The sequence below is a fragment of the Oculina patagonica genome, chromosome 12 (genome assembly GCF_052425735.1).
Source record: "Oculina patagonica isolate OP01 chromosome 12, crgOcupat, whole genome shotgun sequence".
Taxonomy (NCBI): domain Eukaryota; kingdom Metazoa; phylum Cnidaria; class Anthozoa; order Scleractinia; family Oculinidae; genus Oculina; species Oculina patagonica.
The window spans coordinates 21617066-21640345 of record NC_135769.1 but is presented as its reverse complement, the minus strand read 5'-3'; the positions used below and the strand labels follow the sequence as shown (position 1 = coordinate 21640345).

Sequence of the window (23280 nt, the reverse complement as noted above, 5' to 3'; positions counted from 1 at the left end):
AAATCATTTATTGTCTATTTTGTGAATTTTTACGTTGAAAAGAATTTAAAGATTTGTCAAGAGTTATCATCTTAACCGTAGCCTGCGTAGCACAATCTGTGTACGTTTTTTAGTGTGTTTAAAAGAGTGCGCGATCGCGAGAATACGCGGGCTGGAAACTACGGAGCCTGCTACGGAGGCTATCAAGCCTGTGTCATTTATGAACACCAGAGAAATAGCACTTTTTTCGCATATTACGTAAAATACAATTTACCATATTTTGGTCATTTCAAATATATTTTATCAAAAACATTCAAGATTCAATATCTTTCTTATGAAAAAATGAGTATTCGCTCGTTGGCACTACCGATAGGTAAACTAGTTTTATGTTATTAAATTTTGTCAAAATTCCCTATGAAATAAATTTTGAAAAAATAATTCTATATTCTAAATAAAATAAAATAGCTTATTGCAGCCAAATTGTCTCCCAGGCATTATAATTTAAGTTACAAGCAGACAAGATTAACTTTGAAAACTGTTCCAAACCATAATATTTATTTCAAACACACGTATTGTTTTCCGTTTCAATCTTTGAAACCTTTGGCCATCCATACCTTCTTTTGCATTTGGTGTGTTATTTAAATATTCCCTTCACTGTTTTTAGAGGTTATTTTATATATTAAAACGATTTGATGGACATCTCATTGCCTTAAGTTTGGCTGAAATCCATGGCACGGTCCCTTTAAAAAAATTAAAAAAAAAAAAAATTTTTTTGAATTCTTACCACTGACAACAGGTGGATTGGTGGCAAAGCTACTGAGGTGAGATGTCGAAAAACTTGCACGTATTCCTTTAGAGCTCTTGCTTCCACTGCCAGGGCTTGTGTGTGTTATTGCTTCCATACCTGACAATGGGCCAGAACCAACAACAATCCATCCACTGGGTGTGATTGCTGCGGCAGGAGGTGCATTTTCTTTTTGGCGATCTTCTTCAAGGAATTGTAGTGCCACTACCCCAAAGTTGGTTTCAAACTGCATTACCAGGCCATGAAGAGCAACAACCAGCTCCTGCAAGAACAGAGGAAAGCTTCATCAGATCAAACATTAAACCCAAAACGAAACCACACTCTCAGCAGTGATTCATTTCTTACCTTTACATATTTTGGCCAAAATCATTTCAAGAAAGAAGGTAGAGAGAATTTGTAACCTGCATGCCACATTCTATACCCCCACACCTGAGAGCGATACCTTCTGGAAACAGCATGTTAGCTTATGCAGTTGATGAAGAGCTGCTTCACAATACAGAAAACAAATACTGTATGTATTCTTGACGAACATGTATAGGGTTGAGAAATGTTTTATGTAATATAAAAAAGACACGAGAATGTTTCATCGCATTTTCTCAAACTCATTAATAATTCATCAAGTTAAAACAAAGAAAATTATAACCGTGATGGTGGTTTGGAAACCCGATCTTAATTAGCATAGGTTTTTACGATTTTATTTTTCTGTTTACTCCGTAGTTTTTGTTTCGATTGAGAAGCTATATCAAACACTCGAGACAGTGTTTCATCGGCTATCCAAACACCTCGAATTTCGTCAAAAATACTCCGCTGCGCGTCGTATTTTCAACTCTCTTCTCGGTGTTTGGATATCCCGATGAAACACTGCCTCTCGTGTTTGATATATTACTTCAAACACCAAGAATAGAGGTGAAAATATGACATGCACCAGATTAATGTTGAGGTGTTTGGAAATGTGATGAAACACTCTCCGGAGTGTTTGATATATCTTTTCATTTGAAACTATAACTAAGAAGTAAATGGAGAATTAATATCATAAAAATCTATGCTCATTGAGATTGGATTTCCAAAGCATTGTTGCATGTAAGCTTTCCTTTGTTTGAGATTATTTTGTGAGTTATTTGAGAATTTTCCACCAATCTGTGAAGTACAGTTGAATCCCGATAACTCGAACCCTCAGTAACTCGAACTCCTGCTAACTCGAACCTTTTTCGATTCCCCTTCAGGTCATTTTCTTACTAATTTTACCCTCGATAACTCAAACTCCCGATATCTCGAACCTTTATCGATTTCCCTTGAAGGTTCGAGTTATCGGGATTCGACTGTAAGTACATTTTCCTTTGTGACACTTGACATAAGGGTTACTTATTGTATACATGTACCTTTCTAACTAGTGGACTTCCATCTAGGGACAACTGTGTCAATGTCATTGCCACTCCAAAATCAATCTGATTTGCCTGGTCAGATCTATCTCCAGTGTTGGCGATGAACCTTCCTAAAGCAAACACTGCCGCAGCCCGAACCTTCAAGAAAACAGTCAATTCAAAACAATTCAAAGTTTGCAATATGTTATAAAATTCAGTTGATGTTTGGAGGTCAGTAGTTTGACCCATGCACTTGATCCAAATCTCTAATTATTTTTTACTTGATTAATGGTTATTTTCTGGTTTACTAGTCAGGTACACGAGAATTTGACAGGTTCCCTATTTGCATAAGGAGTAAAACAGTCAGTATGCGAAAAACCTCTTCCTTTATTTTTCTTTACCTGAGAACTTCCATTTCTCGACCCTGTTACGATACCAAAGCAGAGGTTGGAGATAAAGGTGTTTTGGAATTCACAAGGGATTGAAAAAGCCAATTGCAAAACAGCAAATCATGATAAATGAACAGGTTGACAGGTTAAGTGTCCATAGGACTTTTGTTACAAATCATATAGTTATTTACTGTATTGGGCAATTCCAGAAAATATCCATACATCACGACGGACAGCTTCAATATTTTAACCCCCCCTTGCCTTCGGAAATTCCAAAATGCATTACCCCCCATGCCCTCGGAATTCCATAATCCTTAATCCCCCCTCCCGTTCGGATTTTTCCTTTTCCCTTTAAGTCCTTTACAATTCTCGGCAGGGTTCGCAAATATGCCCGATTTGGCGTATTTTACATCAAATTATTTCAGAAACCCATAAGGGTTGAAACGTATAACTCCCTATTGTACAAAGCGTTTGCACATTCGTTTACGCTAAGTACCATATTTGGAAAATCACGAGAAACATTTAACCAATCAAAATTGCTACATTTGGATTGAATGCACAGCGCGCGCTAGCTCGCACTCGATGGCGTAATCTTGTTTTTGAACAAGCTTGGTTAAATTTGGTTTAATTTTCCTGTTTCATCTTCTTGAAGTAGTCTGGAGAACTTCACTTCGATACACTTAATGTATTTCTTTAGTTTCTGTAAAAAATTTACGGCGTTTAGGTCGAAATTCAAGCAACTTACCGCAAAACCAAAAATTATGTTGCGTGTGTCATAACGTGTATAAAGCATTCGCGTGCAAATTCTTCGTGTTTCCAAATATGGTACTTAGCAAAATGAATATTCAAACGCTTTGCGCGCGCGTTACATGTTTCAACCCTTATGGGTTTCTGATTATTTCAAATGACTCGATCTGTAACAGAGGCTGGGATGAAAATGTAAAAAAAATAAGAGTTTTCTCCTTACTCTTGTTCAACAGATACAACCTACATTAACTTTACATTGCCCCAAACTGGTACAGAACATTAAAATAACAATATCGTGTTATGTACGTGTGTACTTTCGGAAGATAATACGATCGAGTGCACTGACATATCCGCCATCTTGAATTTGAGCCTTCGGAGTCAGCAGTCGCTCCCAATCCCACGTGCTTCAAAATGGCATCTCGAAGCGTGGCAAAGTTTCGCGCTCCACTGAATGTGCTGAATATGTTGTGGATCCGCTTTGACAAGAAAAAAGAGTGAATGAAGACATTAATCAACGTTAAGGCCTCTGGAGCTTGATGTACAACCCACATTTTATTGGTTTTCTTTTGTAAATGAACGCAAACACACGCCTGATCAATCGATACTTGTCTTGTATCTTCTTGTATCCTGCTTCTGCGACGCGGTCGTCAGTTCGTGCTTTATTTACAAACGAGTAATCCACAAAATTAGCATTTCAAGGAACACACTTTTGTCTGTCTCCAATGGAAATCCAAGATCTGGAACTCCCCCATGCCCTCGGAATTCCAGTTCAAAGAAACCCCCCTTTCCCTCGGAATTCCAAAAAGCTGTCCGTCGTGGTGTATGGATATTTTCTGGAACTGCCCATTAACAATAATTAAGACAATTGAGGGATACACCAAGACACCGTTACAGGTACACCATTCAAATACACTTGATCACCCCTCACCTCTGGAAGTGGATCAGACAGCAAACAGTACAGTTTGTCTGGGGCACTGTCCCTTACAGCACACCATCTAGCAGCCTCGTAACTGTACCATACCCTGCCAAGACATATGGCCAGCCACTGTCGCAAGAGGGGGTGAGGGTCGGTCAGCTGCTCCAGACAGATAGCTATTAAATTGCCTTGAACACAGGCTTCCTGAGAATGAACACAACAACATTTTAGTTTTACCCCACAAAAGCATCTATAGGGGAGGGGCCAAGGAACCAAAATAAAGTTTTAACAACAGACCTAATGCTCTTCATACCCCGGAGTGTAAGGATAGCTACAAGCAAACTTACTACCGCAGTGACTTCAGAGATTCAGGTTTAATTTTAATGTGTATCTTCAGTAACAAAACAAATCTTTTAAATAAAAATAAATCAAAACACTCACTTGACCAGTTGGATATTCATTCACTATGACTGACAACACAAATGCTGCCATTGTTCGGTGTTCAGCCTGCAACAAGGAACCAATAATTATTATAAACATAAAGTGGTGTAAAACTATCAATTGTTTCCAAACACCGACTGTGTCTAAAGATGGCGGTTATTGTGAAGGTAAAGATCATAGCACTTCAATAGATCTACAGTTCTAGCACCACACAAGTCGCATCCAACAGTCAAAGCATAGCATTCCACAGTTACAGCACCCAGAGACCTGGCATTCTTAAAGCTTGTTCAATGACCCTATGTACTTCTACATGTACATGTATAAGCAGGCATCTACAGGACAAATTTAGATAGTGGGATCGATTATTGTTTTAACTGTTGTATGTGTCACAATAATGACACAAATTCTTCAGAAACAACTTGCTTATGTACAGTAATGATAAAATTGTGTGTGAATGGGACCCAAGTCATACTGCAAGCATTTCACTGAGTTGCAAACAAAAATTGTACCATCTAAATTGGGTTCGAGCACATACATGTACCGGTATGTGAATTTTTTCGTGCATATCAACAACACCAACATGTGCATCACGCTAACAACTCCCAATTACAGTCAACTCTCGCCTTGCGGACACCCTGCTATTGCGGACGCTCGCTATTACGGACAAAATCCAGATCCCCGGCAAATAAGATTTGACTGGAAATGACTCCCGTTATTAAGGACTCTCGCTATTACGGACACTAAACGACGCCCGAGTGTGTCCGCTTTAACGAGTCAGAGTTGACTGTACATGTCAACAGGCTGCAACAGCCATTAAGGTGGCTGCATACAGTGTATACAGGTTTGATGTCCCTTTACTGCAAAAACCACAGTACCCCATCTACTGGTTACAATAGTTTCTTTTGCAGACTTCATTTATCGGTTATTTGACATGTCTTACCGGCATGTATGCATCTGCCAACACTGATAAAAAGTATTTATGCCCATTGTCCTTCACTAGATCTGCTTGGCAAGACTGCAAACAAGAACATCCAACATGATGTTAAAAACACTGGCCTATGAAAATCTCTAACACTGAAGAAATCGGCAACAAGGCCAACTTCGGCCCCATAAGTATGCAAATTTATCATATCAGCAGAGCTGGAAATTCATGGGGCACATCCTCAGAATGGTCACTAACCGAAACCGACACCCTAAAACAGCATTAACCTGGGGTCCAGAGGCAAAGAGAAGACATGGAGACCAAGAGTGACCTGAAGCAGAACCGCAAAGGAAAAGGGAGCATTGGGTTTTAAATTGCATAGTGAAGCAGCATTACTTGCAAGTAACCAGGTGGCAAAGCATAGGAGAACTCCTGGCCCATTTCCCCCTCTTACCATACAGACAAATCTGAGACTTGTAAAGTTATATAATTAGAGTAAAAAATATGCAAAGGAGTGACTCACACTATCAACAGCTAATATCTTTGCCCAGATGAACACTAGTAGAGGCCTTAACTCTCTGGCTGAACTCTGAAGAAGTTTGAGTACATAAGGAAAGATGCCAACAGACAGTGCCTGAAAAAAAAGTAAATTACAGTTATATTATTAGTGAGAAGCAAACACTCCTATTCAATACATTCAATCTGGAAGATAAATTTTCAGAACTAGTCAAACAAAACATGTATAGCCATCAGCAACAGGAGCAAGGAGCTGAAAGCTTTGGACACTCACCAGATTGACTGCCCAGGGTCCTAGATCCAAGAATCTTCCAAGCAGATCCAGGGCTCGCAGTCTGTGCACCTGACTCAGGAGAACCTGTAGAACTATCGGCAGCTGCTCAGGGGGGTCCCGGTCTTCGGCGCCCATGGCCAGCCACACCTGGAATGCTGTCAACTGCTCTGAGAAGAATGGGCTATGCTGAAAGGGAACAGCATACAAATACAATGAACAATCGTATTTACAAATTAAATAATTAAGGATTAAATGATGAACTGTTCAACTGTTTAGATGGGTGTGTGTGATCAATTGACTGACTGACTGACTGACTGACTGACTGACTGACTGACTGACTGACTGACAGACAGACAGACTGACTGACTGACTGACTGACTGACTGACAGACAGACAGACAGACAGACAGACAGACTGACTGGCTGAAAATACTTTTACTGCAGGAAATGGAAAACAAAGTCACATTTATCACGACAACCCCTCACCTTAAAACTTCCTGGGTTTTCAATCACGTCTGGCAACTGGGACAGACAAATATCAACTGCTAAATCCCATGCTTGCCTGTGAAAGAACAATAATCCCGAATATTTACAACTAAATAATATTATTTTCACTGTATTAGTTAATAAATATCAGGGCTTAATGTGATTATTGTCAAGAAATGTTTTGATTTTAGAGAAAGGTTCAGGAAAAAGTTTGATGTAAAGCTTGGCATAAAGATATAGGTGGGTTGAGAGTATTGTTGCAACTACTTGCTTTCTTCTGAGCTACTTTCTCTTCAAATACCAACAATACCAGATTCCAATCAAAATCTGACATAGAGGACCATGCTCAGGGGCAGAGGGTAGGGGGCAGGGGGTAGGGATAAGGGGCAGGGGAGACTGAACCTCCAGTTCTGACCTTCCCTCCCTCAATGGCTCCCATGTCATTGTGCTGTTTCCATCATGCAATGTTGCGAAAAATTCCTTTTTCCCAGTTCCTGCCTGCCCATAGCACCTGTTTTCAGCTGTGTTCACTCGATGTTACAGGTGTAGATGTCGATTGGTGTTACATTATGCTAGTACATTTACGTACAGAGGAAAATGCTATGGGTGATAACTTCATTAACAGCTTCTTAAAAACTTAATGACAGCCCTATCGACCCCTTTTACTTACACGTTCCTACCCTTCCATTTTTAGCCCTCCCTCTAAGTAGACTTTATTGACTTACCACATTGGATGCATGTAGGTGGGAGGCAGTCTGGGGCTTGAAACAGGTGTACAGTTATAAGATCTCATCACTCTCTCGGCAAGAAGGAAATTCCTGAACAAGCTGGCAACTAGTAGATCCTGTCTGAACAGCTTGTGGAAGAGGTCTACAAGGCAATTATGCAACGTAATAAATGATAATCACTCAGGCGACAAGTTGTTAAAATAATATTTTAACAACTTGTCGCCTGGATGCAATGGCATTGTATTGGAGCTAGTTTTCAGAATAAGAAACAAAATTGGAGGCCATAGACAGACAGCAGAGATCACAAGGATCATTCTGCACACATTCTGATCCTTGTGCTGGTTTGCTTGCAATATATGCTGTGTTTGTAATGGACTTCTCTAATAGGCCCTTTGCGGTCCGACACGGTCACGTGACCTTTTCAATGATAAAAATAGCTGGCAGTATAAAATAATTGGCAGAAATGGAAATTAAGAGCATGATGAAATTAGTAACTAAAGGTTGTCAATTTTGAGACCACCGATCCTTAAGTGTGAGATTTTATGGCAGTTTAAAAGTTTTTATTAAAAATTTAGAGGATTTGTATGCTGGATGGCAGACCCTGCTATCCAGCAACTTTTTCCATACAAATCTTCCAAATGAACTTTCAAACCACTATAAAATATCACGCTTAAGAATTAGCAGTCTCAAAATTGGCAACTGTACTGAATTCATCATGCTCTTTCCATATCTGTCAACCATTTTGTACTACCACCTATTTTTATGATTGACAAGGTCATGTGGCCTTGTCCTGCAAAGGGTCCATTTTACTTCTGACTCTATATTCTGTTGCTGACTCCATTGCTACATGCACATGTACAGTATATATGTTGTGGTTTAAATTTATCTTTGGTTTAAATTTTTTCAAACCGGTTTGATTTTTATTTCCTTTTGTTTCAGATTATGATAATGAACATGAGACAATGAGAAATAAAAATCAAACTGGTTTAAAAAATTTTAAACCAAAGATAAATTTAAACCACAACATATATCAACTATTATCAATGTGAGGGAAATTCTGCCAAATGTACAAATTTTTAGTGAATGGTTGCTTTTATTTGTTTGTTGTTGCTGATAAAGGGGAATCCTGATTTTTTGAACTTCAAAGGGAAAGGAAAATTGGTTCAAGATATCAACGGTAAAAATGCAGGGTTCAACTGATGGAAAGGAAACCACTTGCAGCTTAAGTTATCGGGAGGTTTGAGAAATGAGGATTCCACTGTATCATTTTTTTCATTAATAGAATTTACAATATTTAATGATTTATTATACCTCTTGGCAACATGTTCCATGCAATGGTGTCAGTCACCGCAGTAAAAATCCAGTTCAGTTCTCCAAGTGGTGTTCTTCTGTCATTCAGACGACCAGGAATCCTTTACACAAAATAAAACAAAATATATAAGGCTGCAATTCCAGTAAGGAAAATTTATATACATGTGAACTCGTATGTCATGTTACAAAAGGTCAAGCTTACTTCTCTATAAGATCCACAGTAATACCAGGCACAAGCTTGCTACTTTTTTGACTACAAAACCTGAAAAATAAAAATATTGTTTTCAATAAACAGGTATGCCTAAAATAATATAGACAAGCTCCAGAAAAAATTGAATGATAAGCCCCCTGATGCAAAAATTAATTCAACACAGTGGAAGCGTCTAAACATAAGCCCATTGCACAGCACCTTAGCTTAGATTTATATTTTTTTGTAGCCTTAAAAGGAAAAAATACCATTTTTTGGACTATAAATCCCCCCCCCCCCCCCAATGCTATTGGGGTGGACTGTAGTTTAGATTGTAATAGCATTGCAGCATGTTCAGTGTGAGACTTCTGATACAAGTTTTTAATAATAATTATAATAATAATTTTTGACTACCAAAGATTACTGGTACTTGTTTTGTGCTTCATATTGCTATTTAATTCTTTTGGTGACCTGTAATTCTATATTCTTAAATGCACCTAAAAATTTTCAGATATAAATAGGGGTTTCAATAAAATTTGAAGTAAGCAGCTGGTTTGAGTAGAGTCACTTCAATTTAGGAAAAGCCAACTTCCCTGAGCCAAGTGAAGTACCGGTAAAGTAGCCAAAGTTTTACATCATCTACCACGACTGTCGGTGCTTATTGAAAGCACTGTGCCAATGAAAATTAAAGTATATTTAGTCCATCAAAAAGACTCACCATCGTAAGGCCACCTTGATAGGCGTGCTCAGGCAGGAAGTAAACAGGTCAGCAGGTAGCTCTGGGTTCATTGGTAACAGCTGGTTTGCATCACATGATGCCAACTGGATGCAGTTCTTGACAGCAAGTGGAACTGGCATGGGGGTACCCTGGGCCAAGCAACGCTGAAAAAATAGATGGAATTTTTTTTATGAGTATGGTCAAACTTACGTAAGCAGATAACTTTTCCACCAGTATATTATCAGGGCTGTCATAAAGTTGTACATTGAAGTTATAAGCCGTAGCATTTCACTCTGTACACAAATGTTATGCAACACCAATCAACATCTTAACCCATAACTGCAAGTAAACTCAGCTGTAATAGGTGTCATGGGTTACGGCCCTTAAAGACAGCCCTGCATGCAGTTTACCATCTCTTATCTTGTTTCTCAAATGATGGGATTTATCTCACAAAATGAGATTTGCATCTCTAAAGAGAGAATACTGTCTTTAGAGAGACACTGAAGCAACTAGTGTTTTATGGATGGCTTACAATCGGCACAACTCATCACAAGGACTTAAAAATTACATGTAGTATCTAATTTCCTTGTGTATTGTTGCAGATTCACGGAATGCTATTAAAACCTTGTGAGAAGTTCAAACCCTCAAAGCTTTTAAAGGTTCTTGCAAAATGAATGTCACCTAGATCTCTCCATACAAGAATCATGTCTTAAGAGATGAGAATTTTGTCTTGTAAGGGGCTGGTAACCTACTTTTGAGCAGTACTGTACAGCAGGCTAAAAAAAAACAGTGCAGTTTGTGTGTGGTTAGGATAACAGCAATGTGTCTGCTTAGGAGAGGTTTCTCAGGAGTGGGAGGTGCTTGTAGGTTTGACTGTACATTAAAAAGAGTTTAATTTCAGTGATCTTTTTTCTAACAACAAAATTTTAAATTAATTTGTAATTACCTCCTGTTCCTGTTCACGCTGAGCAGCAAATTGGATGAATGATTGAACGATGAGGCCAGCATTGTTACAGTCGTACACAAAGATTGATGGGCTTCCCATCCATGTTTGTAGATCATACACAGACAGCGGAATGTACTGCGTGTAGCTCTGCAAGAAAGTGTATCACATTAATCTTAGTATCTCTTATATATTTTAATCTTTTTAACTTCCATTTTAGGTACATTGTAAGACCCTTAGCGACTTTTTTATTATTACTTTTTACTAGCTATAGAGCCTCTAAGGATAACAGTTTTATTGTAAAGCTGACGGAGTAACCCTATTTAAATAAAAGCTTCTTCTTCATTAACAGGGCAGGAACTTAGGCTATCCGAACGTCTGGGACGGGTAACTTTTCCATTTGGACAAGGAAAAGTTATCCGATTGGATGACCATATTGAAGAAAAAAGTTAAACTTTTGATTTCTTGACATTTTTTATCCTAGCAGTATGCAGGACCCGCTTTGCATATGAACCTAGTAAATGGCCCAGCGCACCATGAGTCTCTCGTCGCTTAGTGGTCAGAGCACCACCTACCAGTATCCTGTATTGTTATGTTGGATTTGTTGGGCAAGTAGTTTTGTGGTGCAGAAAAGTAAAACACACATGTATTGCACTGTCTTGTCCAAATGACAAGGGAATTGAGAAGAAAGTTTCGTGCCCTGATTAATAACCAGTTGGTCGATACACTATTTACCTAATCCTACAATGTTTGCTGCCAAGTAACCAGAATACCAAATTCCTAAGTTGGAAAATGTACTTACTTTGTTGAAAACCCAAATTTCACCATTGGCGGTTGCTCTTGGAACTCCATGCCCATTATAATGGAAGAGCACTCTCTCCTCCTGCAATGTAAAAAGCAATTTAAAACTTAATTATCACTGTTCACTAATTCATGTAGGCAGTCCAACCCAATATACTAATTTTAATTTACACATTACTGAATCCACCTCTTCCAATGCATAGGAAACTGCTCATCCAGAAGTCACACTAAAATTCCAGGACTTTCCAGGCCTGGAAAATGAAAATTCTAAAATTCCATGACCTGTACAAACCCTGCCTTAGTACAATTTATTATTTTTCTTTGTTCTTATGTATAGTAATATACGATAATGAAAGAAAACTCCCCAAATTATACCAAGGGCAAAAACTGAACCACAACAGCTACATAATAAATTAAATTGAGCAGCACCTTGGCATTTCGACGCAGGGATGTACACAACTTCTTCACCTCTTCTACAGTGGGATCAAGACTCTGCTTATAGCGTGCCTGATGAAAAACAAAAACAACCTTTTTGTCAGTCTCTTTATAATAAACATTATGATAACAAATTCAGGAAAAATGAGGTTTCATAAATAAGAAGATTGCAAAATTAGTAACTCCTCAGTGGTGGACCCTTTCTTGATATTTAGTAAATTCAATGAGAAGCATTAACCCAGGATTAAAAGGTTCGTCAATTTAGTTAAAACTACCCTGGTTGAGATCCTATTTATGATCCTAAAGGATTGTGACTGAAGGATCCCTTAGGAAAATAAATAGGAATGGGCTCTTACTTACGATCCTGTAAACATACTATAGCACTGTAAAAAAATTTCTATTATAGGAATTTGTTGGATTCTTTAGTTAGTGGATTTTATCCACCACTTGCCCAACAGGCATGTAACATTTTTCAACATTTTTGTTCACTGATAAAATTAAGGCTACTGAGAAAGGCCTTTGGGCTCGTGTACAGTGGTTCCAACTTGCCTGAGGGGCAAGCTAGAAATTCCATTTCCATTGCACCCTGCATGTACACCTTACTTCATCTTCTGTTTGATTCAAAAGGAATGCAACATATTCTTTGAAATAAAATGTTCATACCCTTGGCTGCCAGCGTTCATATTGTTCCTGCAGCTTGTTACCAACAGTTTCTAAAGCCTTCTGAGGACTCATGGATAGAGGATCTGTTAATAGGCAGAGAAAAAAACACTTCCATGTTATTGTAGATGAAAAGCTCCTTTACAGAAAGTCTGTAAATCCCCATTACAAAAGTAACCACTTCCAGCACTTCTAGTGATAACAATGCCAGTAGTGCAGCAGATCAACCACAAGTTGATCACAAGTTAATTTTAATTAACTATCAGGTGACCTAAATAGGGCTAACCTCATGACCCTCCTTTTCAAATACTAAAAATACTGATTTTTATTTTGCATTTGTATCTGTATTTGTATTTGAAAAGCATTATTATTAAAGTTGTAAAACTCCAGCTGGTGTACCACAAGCACGGTGAACAGAGTACAAAATAAACAGTTTTGATACATAAAGCAATCATGTCATAACTTTTACACTCTGACCAGTGATGATGTTACAATAAATTAAAGTTGTTTTCTTTACTGGTGCATTTTCAACTCAGCTTTGCCAGCGCATGATGACTTGCATTACAAGACTCATGAGATTCACCTACATCTCCCAGAAAGTTTCTAGCCAGGTAGTACCAGGAGGGTAGTAAGGGGGTGGGGGGGGGGGGGAGGCTTGCAATCTTGTTTCAGGCACAAATTTTAACAAAATTCACTTGTCACATATACTTTAAACAACAGATTTAGCCATAATTTCATGAATCGCCGTTTAATTTTTGCCCTTAGCATGTACCACACAAAAATCCGTGCTACCCTCTACCAGCCACATGCAGGGTTTTTTTTTTACATCTAGAGAAACATTTAATTCCGAGAGATGCACTGTTCATTGCATATTATGCATGCATACTTTTCATTCTGCAGCATTCACTTTCGAATTTCCCATATGCATGTAAAATGTTATGCACTGATGAATGTTACATCATCGGCATGGCGAGAATGTCCGGCCGACGAAAAAAAATTGGAGATGCCTCTGAGATCTCCTTTATAATTATAGTACAGGAGTTCACATTGAAAGAATCCCTTTACTGTATTTTATGTTTATCAAGAATCACAATAAGCTTGATGTACGTAGACAAAACAAAGGAATCTTAATATGCTTAACATATGCATACTAAAAACACACGTTTTGCGCGATAGCGTGTTCAATATTTGTACAAAATACAAACCAAGTCAAATTGTCAACAAAGCACTCCATTACGAAGCAAATATTTTTTAGTAAGTCTACGAGATTAATGACGCGATCTCCAAAAAAACGTTGAGTTCAAAACTAGCTCTAGAGTGTTGATCAGTGCGATTAGCTGTTCGTAAGCTCATAATAAATCATCATACGCACATGTAATGTACAAGTTCGTGTGCGCAAATTGAACAAGTTTCATCAGCTGAGGTCGACTTAATAACCCGGAAATGCGGAACAAAACAAAAGTGAAACCAAAATCTTCGAGAATTAGATATTTTACTTACCGACCCAGCACTCCATCCTTGCACATGGTGAAGTTTTTACGACATCGGGGGGATCAACACCGATGTTTAAGCACAAGACCAGCGCTACGCTGACGGTTTTCATCTAAAACAAAAATCGCCAACATTAACGTCGAGAAGTAACATTGCTAGCTGCTATAAAACTAAACGAGGCTTAAACCATCGCTTGATCACTTACTCGCTCTTTCATACGCCATGTTTGAGCTAAAGATCTGGATCCTTCGATTGACTCCTTATGGCGTTTCTTCATAAAACATAGCGGTAGTTGCCAGTCGACTATTTCGCCTTCGTCCTCGTCGCAGAACAAATCATCGTAGTCGGGCTCTTCAGCCGACATCTTGGAAGCCTTCATTTACTCAAAAATAGAAGTCGAGGCTCCGAAAACTTAACAACATCCATCTTGAACGGCTTCTAATTCTCGCAAATTCGCCGAAACGTAAAAGAGAAACACAACGTGTTCGCCGCCGCCGGCCTATTATTCAAATGCGCATGCTTATGTTTATGTTTACATCGCAATGGAAATACCGCGGGCCCCGGTTTGTGGCTTTCTTTTGAAACACGAAACCTTTTGGACTTGGACCCTGCGTGATTTCATTTCGTCACGAGGTAACCTACCCAATAGAATTCTTAATTTTATTTCAACATTCGCTTTCCACGAGAAATCCATTATCTGATCAGTCAGCCCCTCACGTATGATCAAGGTGGAAGGTGTGAAAATCACGAGATTTTTCATGTTTAGAACTTGTTATTTCAACATTTTTTTTTTATTTCAACATTCGCTTATGCACGACAAATCCATTGTCTAGTCTGTTTAATAAATTGAAGGTGTGAAAATCACGAGATTTTTGTTGCAATTTTCTTGCTTATAATTTGCTGTATTGTTATTTATTCGATCAATAGAAGACTCTCAACAATTTATTAATCTGTTATTTTGCTAAGAGGTCTTCAGCCAGCCGGAATAAAGAAAGGGTTTTATCCCAGTAAAACACGTGACCATTGAAAGACGCTTTAAAAGCGGAAATAAGGAGTATAAAAACAGTGGGAAGTCACGAGACGACTTTTTTTTTATATCCCATTTCCGCTTCCTGAGATCCCTTGCGAAATTCGAAAATTACAGATCAATCTAAACCTTGCTGGAAATAAAACCACACTAACCTTTCTAAATTTTCTCCCTTCTAGGAAAAAGTGATAAAGACTGCTCAAACAGACAAATTTTTACGCTGACTCAGCTTTTTTCCAGGACTTTCCCAAGCTTTGGATTAGCAGATGACGATCCGAAAATAGCAATTACGTTTTCTTAACTTTCTTTAATACTGCCTGGGAGGCATGACCAAACACGCGAGCATAACGCGGTTGAGTCACACAATATGTATAAAGGTTCCTTTTATTGTTTTTCTAATTAACAATTAGACTACGAGCCCAAGTTTTCTATGAGCAAATAGTCAACGAGGCGCAGCCGAGTTGACTATCGCTCATAGAAAACGAGGGCGAGTAGTCTAATTGTTTTAGTAGAAACTCTAAAGGATTGCAGTCCAAAACCTACAATATTGTGCACGTTGAAGACAAAAATCAAGAAAATTTACCGCTTAAAGAGCTACGCGAGCGCGCGACTGTTTTCTATCGGCGAATAGAAATCAGTGGGAGAACCAATCAGATTCGCGGATTTCCAATAGAACACAGCTGAGTTTCTACTAATTATAGGTAACACTAAAACACACACCCTATTAAATTGCGTCCAAACGTATGTACGTCACGAGAAAGGGGAAATGTGCAATTTTCAGTGACCTTCGGATTAAGTCTGTTATTAAAAAGCGGAACGTTGCTTTGCTTTTGCATCTCCAAAGAGCGGTTTTCTTCTGCGACTAGATTGTAACATCATCACTCAGTGTCGATCAGTGCCAAATCACCATCTAATTACTCTGCCAATTACCAACCTATAAATCTATCAACTGATTAAACTAGAAGCAAAAGCTTGCCAACCCATGGCAAGCTTGCAGAAACACGCAAAGTTACGACACTGTCGCACATTCAAGCGTCGTCCGCATCTTCATCCTGCACATCCTGAATCTTCCATTCGCGCATAACCACAATTCCTTTGAATTACCGCCGACCACAATTCCTTGCGTTTCATAAGGAGGGGGGTGAATAGGTTTGCGTTTCGATGGATTTAGCCCTTAAAAGCGCACGGATTGGGGATTTTTGCAAAATATTGAGTGGATTCGTGGATTTCGAAAATACAGCAGATTGCAGATTAGCTGAGAGTTTTGGAGCGGATCTCGGACTCTTCATGTCACCAAGTTCGGATTGTGGATACTTAACGACGTTCGAATCAATTTGGTTGGTCCTCCTCGGTATGTTGGCGGAATTGTCGCAAAAACAAGCAATGAATAGAAAATTCTTGAAAAATTGGCATAAAAACCACATTTACTGTCTGTTGGAGTGAAACTACGCCACATAAAGTTTTCAAGTAATGTGGATTCGGATTTGAACGAAAATAGTGACGGATTGACGGATTTAGCCAAAAAATAGCATGGATCGGCGGATTTGCGCACCCCTATTCACCCCCTTCCATACGAAAAACGATTGCAGGCCCCATTAGTAATCCGTTGCCGATTAGAAAGCCCGTGCCTCGCTCGTTTGCTTCAGGCCGGTTTACTCGCTGTGGCAGCAATAAAAACAATTTTATTTAAGTGTCTAGTCTTCTAGCTGGCCAAAGGGCTCATCGGGGACACTGTTTAAATTAAAATATGAACATGTGGCTCATTTGCATAAAACCAACACTGGTCTGCATCAGTTTTGATTGGCTCATTTCAAACAGCACGTCGAAAGATGGATGTAGAAAGATAGCTATGCAAGTAACACTGAAAGCAGGTGTAAATGGTATGTTCTCCTGGTATGCCCTCGTTGCCGAGCACATGTTATCGCTCGATGGTTTCCACAACGGATCTCCAAAAATGTAACAACTTCACCGGATCATCCGACTGCAGGTGCTTCGCACTTGGAAAACGAGCACGAACCATGAGCGACTGAAGACGTGAGCCCCTGGCTCAGGAGATTAGGCAACCACGCCCACGCCCTATCTATTTATCTATTTATATAAATATAATACTAGTGTGTTTTTTTATTTTATATTTTATATCTATTTATATAATATTAGTATTTTTATATTTTATATTTGTATATTTATTTTAGTGTCCCCAATTAGCTATTTAGCTAAATACCATTGACACTTCAATCAAGTTTATGTATGTATGTAACGTCAACGACTTCAAATAAAATACCTAGACCTAGACCTCTATACCTATAAGCGCAAGGGACCATGGGAAGGAGAAATAAGAGAGACGAGAAAGGCGTCTGGGAACGAGGCAGTGACTCGTTCCCAGTCGACTCTTTCGCTTTCGTTAAGGTTGAGAGAGAAGAGAATGGGAAAATGACGAAAATGGGTCAACTCGGGAACGCAGTTATGTTAAATTCAGGAATGTAATTTCAGGTTTAAGCCATTTTATATGTCATCAGTCTAAAGATAAGTCAAGCACAATCGTTGTTGTTTGGCGACCCTTTTTTGCCGGGTTTATGATCAGGAAAAGTTTGTTTTAAAGGAGTAAAACCAAGCAGCATAATGTGTCTGTCATAAGCCCTTGACTTCCTGAACATGGCGTCTGTCCCGTGAAGTCGATCCAGAAAACCAAGAACACCAAAATTCTGCGTAAACTTGAGATGATGGAAGTCATGAGCCTCGGGTGATGGCATAAATGGAAAGTGATAGCCACTGTGTGTGTTGATTGATGATATGAGTGCCAAAGAAAGCCATGTCCAGGCTGTAGTAATGTGCGAGCCCATAATGAAAGGGCCCAGAAACACAGGGCCCACATTGGACAAAAGGTGCTCCAAAGGATGCGCGTTAAATGAAACAATTCCTATTGGTGCTGTCCATTCGTGATGGATCTTGTGAATAGGTCGATAAATTCGAGGATGATGTAATAGTCTATGGCTGTAATAAAAGCCAACTTCTTCCACTAGGGTGAAGATTGCAATTTCAAACAGCATCCGATGAAAGCTAGGTAACTCTGGGCCAAAAGAACAGCCGCGCCAGGCATACACGGGGTGAAGGACATAGCTTACAGCTCCTCCGATTACAATCTGGTTGAAAATGACCGTCTTTAATGAGTGCATCAACTTCCTGCGGTCAAGAGGCCGATTTGATCCGTCCTGAATTTTATACTGCAAGGCCCATTTGGGTCTGCCCGTGAGGTCCACAAACAAATACAGTGAGCCTAACACCCAGTATACGGAAAACGACACCACGTTTGTTCCAACAAACGATAGTAAAACTTCATCTTCGCCAAATAATGCATAGACTTTTGTCCACCATCCTTGCCACAGATCACCAGATGCCTCCCAGATACGTTCCAAATGCCAAATGATTGAATTCCTTACTGTTCCAAAGCAAATGAAAGTTGCAAAGACGACAAAGGAAGTTTTCATGAAGGCAGCAATTACCGATTTGTTAACCAGTGCAGATGACTTTTTATCGCTTGGTTTCGCCCAGTTTGATTCAGACATCACTGTGTTGGTACTGTCCACCTTATAACCGCTGCAGCCTTTGCTTTTCCTTTTGAACTTTCTTCGGTAAAATATATTTCCAGTTCTTGTCTAGTCACGGTTCGCAGACAATGCCATCACGTTGTTCGGGTCTGTTGGTTACAAGATTTGAAATGCAAATATTCGTAATTAATAGACCGAGAAACCATAAATACAAAAGATATATAACCTGATAGAACACTTATATTTAATTAATAATTAATTCTTGTTACAGCAATTTGCGAAAAACGCATAATAAAAGTCATCTGGTAGCTACTGGTCCTCTCTCCTCCGCAGAGGTCTCTTTCGTGTTTCGGGCTGGGAAATAGAAATAGGGAGAGGAATTAAGGAGAGGAACGGGGAGAGGTGAAAAGTAAGCGCGCGGAGCCTGGAGAGAATCGAAACGAAAGCGCGCGGGGCACACTGGGAAGGGGAAAGGAAAGGAGCGAGTCCCAATTTCTCGAACCCTCCGCTCCTTCGCCCTTCCCGTCGTCCCCCGCGCTCCCCCTATTTTTCATTTTTCGTGTTTTCGCCTTCCTCCCCCCGTGTTTTTTCGCCTTCCCCCACGAAAGAGGCCTCTGCGAAGGAGAGAGCTACTGGTCGGTCTTCAATGCAGAGAAACAAAGAATGAACTAAAAAAAGTGATTTGTTCCTAAAGGAGTAGCAACAGACTAGTTTTAAGGTCAGAGGGATGAAGACTATGTAGGCCTTATGTTAATTAACAGCTGTGAAAAAAATTCTATATCATTGTATTATTTAAAGCCGCATATAAAGGTCTAGCGTCAAAAGTCCTTTCTCGGGGGATTAGCATACACAGGAAGGATTACTGACACAAACGCGGGAAGCCGTAGTGTTGGTATTCACCCTCTTCTCGCGGCTAACATCATCGTGCTGAGAGAAATATTCTTAAATCACACTACGCCCTTTTAAGGCCTTTTATACCGTTTGCAAGAGCGTGGTAAAGGGTATAACTATTTTCTTGATTCATGGATGGCCTATTTTTTTCCGTGAAATGTGAAATAGTTAGTTTTTTCTCGTTATTCTTGATTTCGGCATTGGTCGTGAGCCGTGATTTTCCAAAAGAATTTTCCGTGAAACGAGAAATAAGTGATAAATACAGTGTGGACCGTAATTTCGACTACAGTGTGTCCTTTCTACACCCATCCTTGCGTAACAAGAAGCTTGAGAAGCTTAAAATCGGGCGGTTAATAATAAACTATCCACTTTGACTTGAAAGGCAGGGTTCAGTACAGCAAATTCACGAAGTAGTTACTTGATGTAACACTCAGGTTTAGTTTCGTCTGCGGCGCAGGCTTGCTTGAAGTTTTATAGATGTGAAAATGTTGGCTTAATCAAATTACATTCTGCACGAAATATTTTCTATCCTTTTGTCGCGAAACTTTAAAGAAATTGAAATTTTTGTTGGACAGTACTGCATAAAAGGCAGTTTATAGAACTGAATAAGAAAATAAGAATCATTGATAAAGGAAATTTCAAAACTTTATTTTTTGCCTCATTTTGACGGAATTCAGGATTTTCAAAGACTGCCGGTAAACGGCTGTATATTGAAACCTCCATAGTAAAATTTTGGATTCATCTTCAGAGCTTACCAGAAAATAACATCGCTAAAAACAGGTTTTCTGGACGCAATAAACAATCCTCACCACAGAACTGCCATTAGCAAATTTCGACTAGGGAATCACAAATTACGTATCGAAACTGGCAGACACACAATACCCAAGACTCCTATTAATTTGAGAATCTGTTCTTTCTGCCATTCGGATGAAATTGAAAACGAAATGCATTTCTTATTTTTACATGCAAGCTATACGAAAACATACGTTTAAAATTCTTTAATGAAATAACCGCCAAATATAGTATTTTTAACGAGTTTGATATTAATGCGAAATCTTTATTTCTTTGTAACAGCATTGATCCTGCTGTTTGTCGATCAACAGCTGCTTTTGTTTTTCAAGCAATGTCTCTTAAACATGAAACTTTATTTTCCAAATGATACCTTATTCTCACTTAATTTCGCGAGTACTAAATTTCGCGATTTTGAAAAAATCGCGAAATTTAATACTCGCGAAATATAGGACACGCGAAGTTTAAAATCGCGAAATTTAATATCGTACTGATAATTCCTCGCGAAGCGAGGCCGAAGGCCGAGCGTAGCGGGGTGTATAATTTTGTTCCTCAAAGGGCTCAGGCGGGATGAAATCTCGTGTGGAGTTTACGGTCATATATATTTATTTATTTATTTATTTGTGAGCTTGGTGTGTGGCGGAAATGACGTCACACGGCCGCCGCGCGCTGGTGGCCTAATGGTAAGGCGTCGGACTTGAAATCAGATCTTCGGGACTAAGGCCGGTGGTTCGAATCCGGCTAGTTTTTTTTTTTTTTTTTTTTTTCTTTTGTGGGTTCGAATCCTGAGCTTTTCATTTTTATCGTTTTTCTTTTCGGATTAAAATAACACTGATTTCTACATGATACTCCCTCGACGCCTATAATAATTCAGGCTATAAACCTTCGGGCGGGCGGAGGGTTCGAATCCTCCTGCCGTTCGTTCTTCTTCTTTTTTTTAATGCCCTCAAATAAATGTCCAAAATGCGACTATCCAATAATTTGTCGATGATTTTGAAAATAGCCTGCGCTTCCCAACGCTTTATACCTCTTTACGAACAAGAAAGAGCCGCCATCTTCAAAGCGGAGTAGACCCTGGGAACGAGGGTGTCGCGGGCATGCCCGTTACTAGGTTAAAACCGGTTATCACTCATTATTTACAACACCCCCACCCCCCCCCCCCAAACCCAGAGCTTCGCGAGGCCCTGCGAGTCACGTATTACTAGTATAAAAAAATAATGAAACTCGATGTGTTTTATCATAGTTATTCTAACATGTCTAAGCTTCATGTTTAGGAGTTTTTTGTTTAATTTTGTCCATTAGTTATCTCGCATTCTATCACTCGCACTGTTCGAACTGTTCTCTGCCGCCATGTTCCTCAAAATCTCGCTTTTGCAGTCGTAGATGAACCTATTAGGGATTTAGACTGTCGAATACCTTGTGTTTTGTCATGTGTATATTGTTTTATTTGCTGTTTGTACGATGACTTTCATATTAATTATGTTGTTACAGTTTCGAGGTCAAAGCTTCATATTGAGGAATAGATAAAAATCGCGAAATTTTATACACTCCAACTGTCCCTTCCTCTCAAAATCGCGAAATTAAGTACTCGTGAAATATGGCTCTTGATTTTTCGCGAAATTAAGTACTCGCGAAATTTAGTGAGAATAAGGTAAAATCGCATTTTTGTTTTATTTCTGATGCTAATGTTAAGTGTAAGTAGGTAATGTCATGTATTTTTATGGAAATACCTCAATAAATTGTTGTTATCTTGTCTGTCTCTAAAAAACGATCTTGCGAATTTTTCAACATGAACAAGAAGCGTGAAAACAGATTAAAACCGGGCCTCTTCTTTGATTATTCGCTCATAAAAAAACTCGGGCTCGTAGTCTACAAAATAGCTACCGTTCGTGACTTTATTGGGAACAGTGTGCTCGTAATTTTGGTACAAGAATAGGGAAAAAAGCAAGTCTTAAACGGGATTGCTCCTTACACATCCTCGGAGACCCAGGGGCAGTTAGTGGGGCGAAACGAAGGAAAACCGGGCAGAAATCGTAGCGACGAAAGTTTTCAAGTACCGCACGAAAACTTTCGTCGCTACGATTTCTGCCCGGTTTTCCTTCGTTTCGCCCCCCCCCCTGGGTCTCCGAGGATGCTCCTTACAGAACTGTCTTTTTTTGTCGGTTCAATTTTTGATTAGATCCGATTTCAAAGATGTGATAGACCGTAAAAGTCGAACCATGTGTGTGCCTTTACTTTTAGTCGACTAGCTATAGCTAGCTGGTGCAAGTTGGAATTTGCGCTGATTAAACTAGTTCAAAACAACCGGTAGATCCCGTGGACATTATTTTCCTTGCGTGTCTTCAATTTGAGTATTACCCACCCTACGAGCAGAGCCTCTTTTAACTTCCCTTCGGTTGAGATTTGGGAAGTATATCAGCGGTAAAGAAAGGGCTCTGCTCGCAGGGTGAGTATCGCCCTAAACCGCGTTGGAAAACACTTGAGTTCAAAATTCATCCAGTCACGAAGACACAGGCCAAAGATCAACTAGTTGCTGTAAGAAATACAAAAATTTATTCACAGTACAGAGGGTCTAAATGGGGTTAACCGTTAACCGTAAAACGGCCAAAAATTTAACCGTTAGGCGTAAAAATTGGAAAATTTTAACCTTAGCCGTAAAATATGTTAACCGTAAAAAATCGGTCAGTAACTATAAATAAACCAAACTAGTTCACTTCATCGTCCTAGAATGGCCCTGAGACCTAAAATATGTTTTTTAATAATGGAAATTAATTTTTAACTTTTTAAAACAATGAAAATTAAGTTTTTACTTATGTTAACCGTTATGGAAATAATTTAACCGTTAGCCGTAAAAAAGCCAAAAATTTAACCGTAAAAGCTCCTCAGTACTATGCCGCCCAAAGTAAATGTCATGACCCT

General features: G+C 39.2%; 1 protein-coding gene and 1 pseudogene across 1 annotated transcript in view; both read right to left on the bottom strand.

The window, feature by feature from the left end:
• The window catches only part of LOC144633654 (regulatory-associated protein of mTOR-like), a 28613-nt gene extending 13985 nt beyond the window's left edge, over nt 1-14628 (bottom strand). Inside the window, exons 1-18 of the mRNA XM_078492498.1 lie at nt 14315-14628; nt 14119-14221; nt 12622-12704; nt 11953-12030; nt 11525-11605; nt 10726-10872; nt 9780-9943; nt 9077-9136; nt 8875-8975; nt 7561-7705; nt 6836-6911; nt 6351-6536; nt 6084-6194; nt 5579-5653; nt 4639-4704; nt 4210-4401; nt 2164-2304; nt 764-1046 (exon numbers count right to left, since the gene is read on the bottom strand). Of these exons, the coding sequence (XP_078348624.1) occupies nt 764-1046; nt 2164-2304; nt 4210-4401; nt 4639-4704; nt 5579-5653; nt 6084-6194; nt 6351-6536; nt 6836-6911; nt 7561-7705; nt 8875-8975; nt 9077-9136; nt 9780-9943; nt 10726-10872; nt 11525-11605; nt 11953-12030; nt 12622-12704; nt 14119-14221; nt 14315-14488 (2266 nt within the window). The 5' untranslated portion in view covers nt 14489-14628. The remainder of the gene's footprint in view (nt 1-763; nt 1047-2163; nt 2305-4209; nt 4402-4638; nt 4705-5578; nt 5654-6083; nt 6195-6350; nt 6537-6835; nt 6912-7560; nt 7706-8874; nt 8976-9076; nt 9137-9779; nt 9944-10725; nt 10873-11524; nt 11606-11952; nt 12031-12621; nt 12705-14118; nt 14222-14314) is intronic.
• A 3025-nt stretch (nt 14629-17653) lies between these two features.
• LOC144633680 (fatty acid hydroxylase domain-containing protein 2 pseudogene) lies at nt 17654-18699 on the bottom strand (annotated as a pseudogene).
• Nucleotides 18700-23280: the final 4581 nt, after the last annotated feature.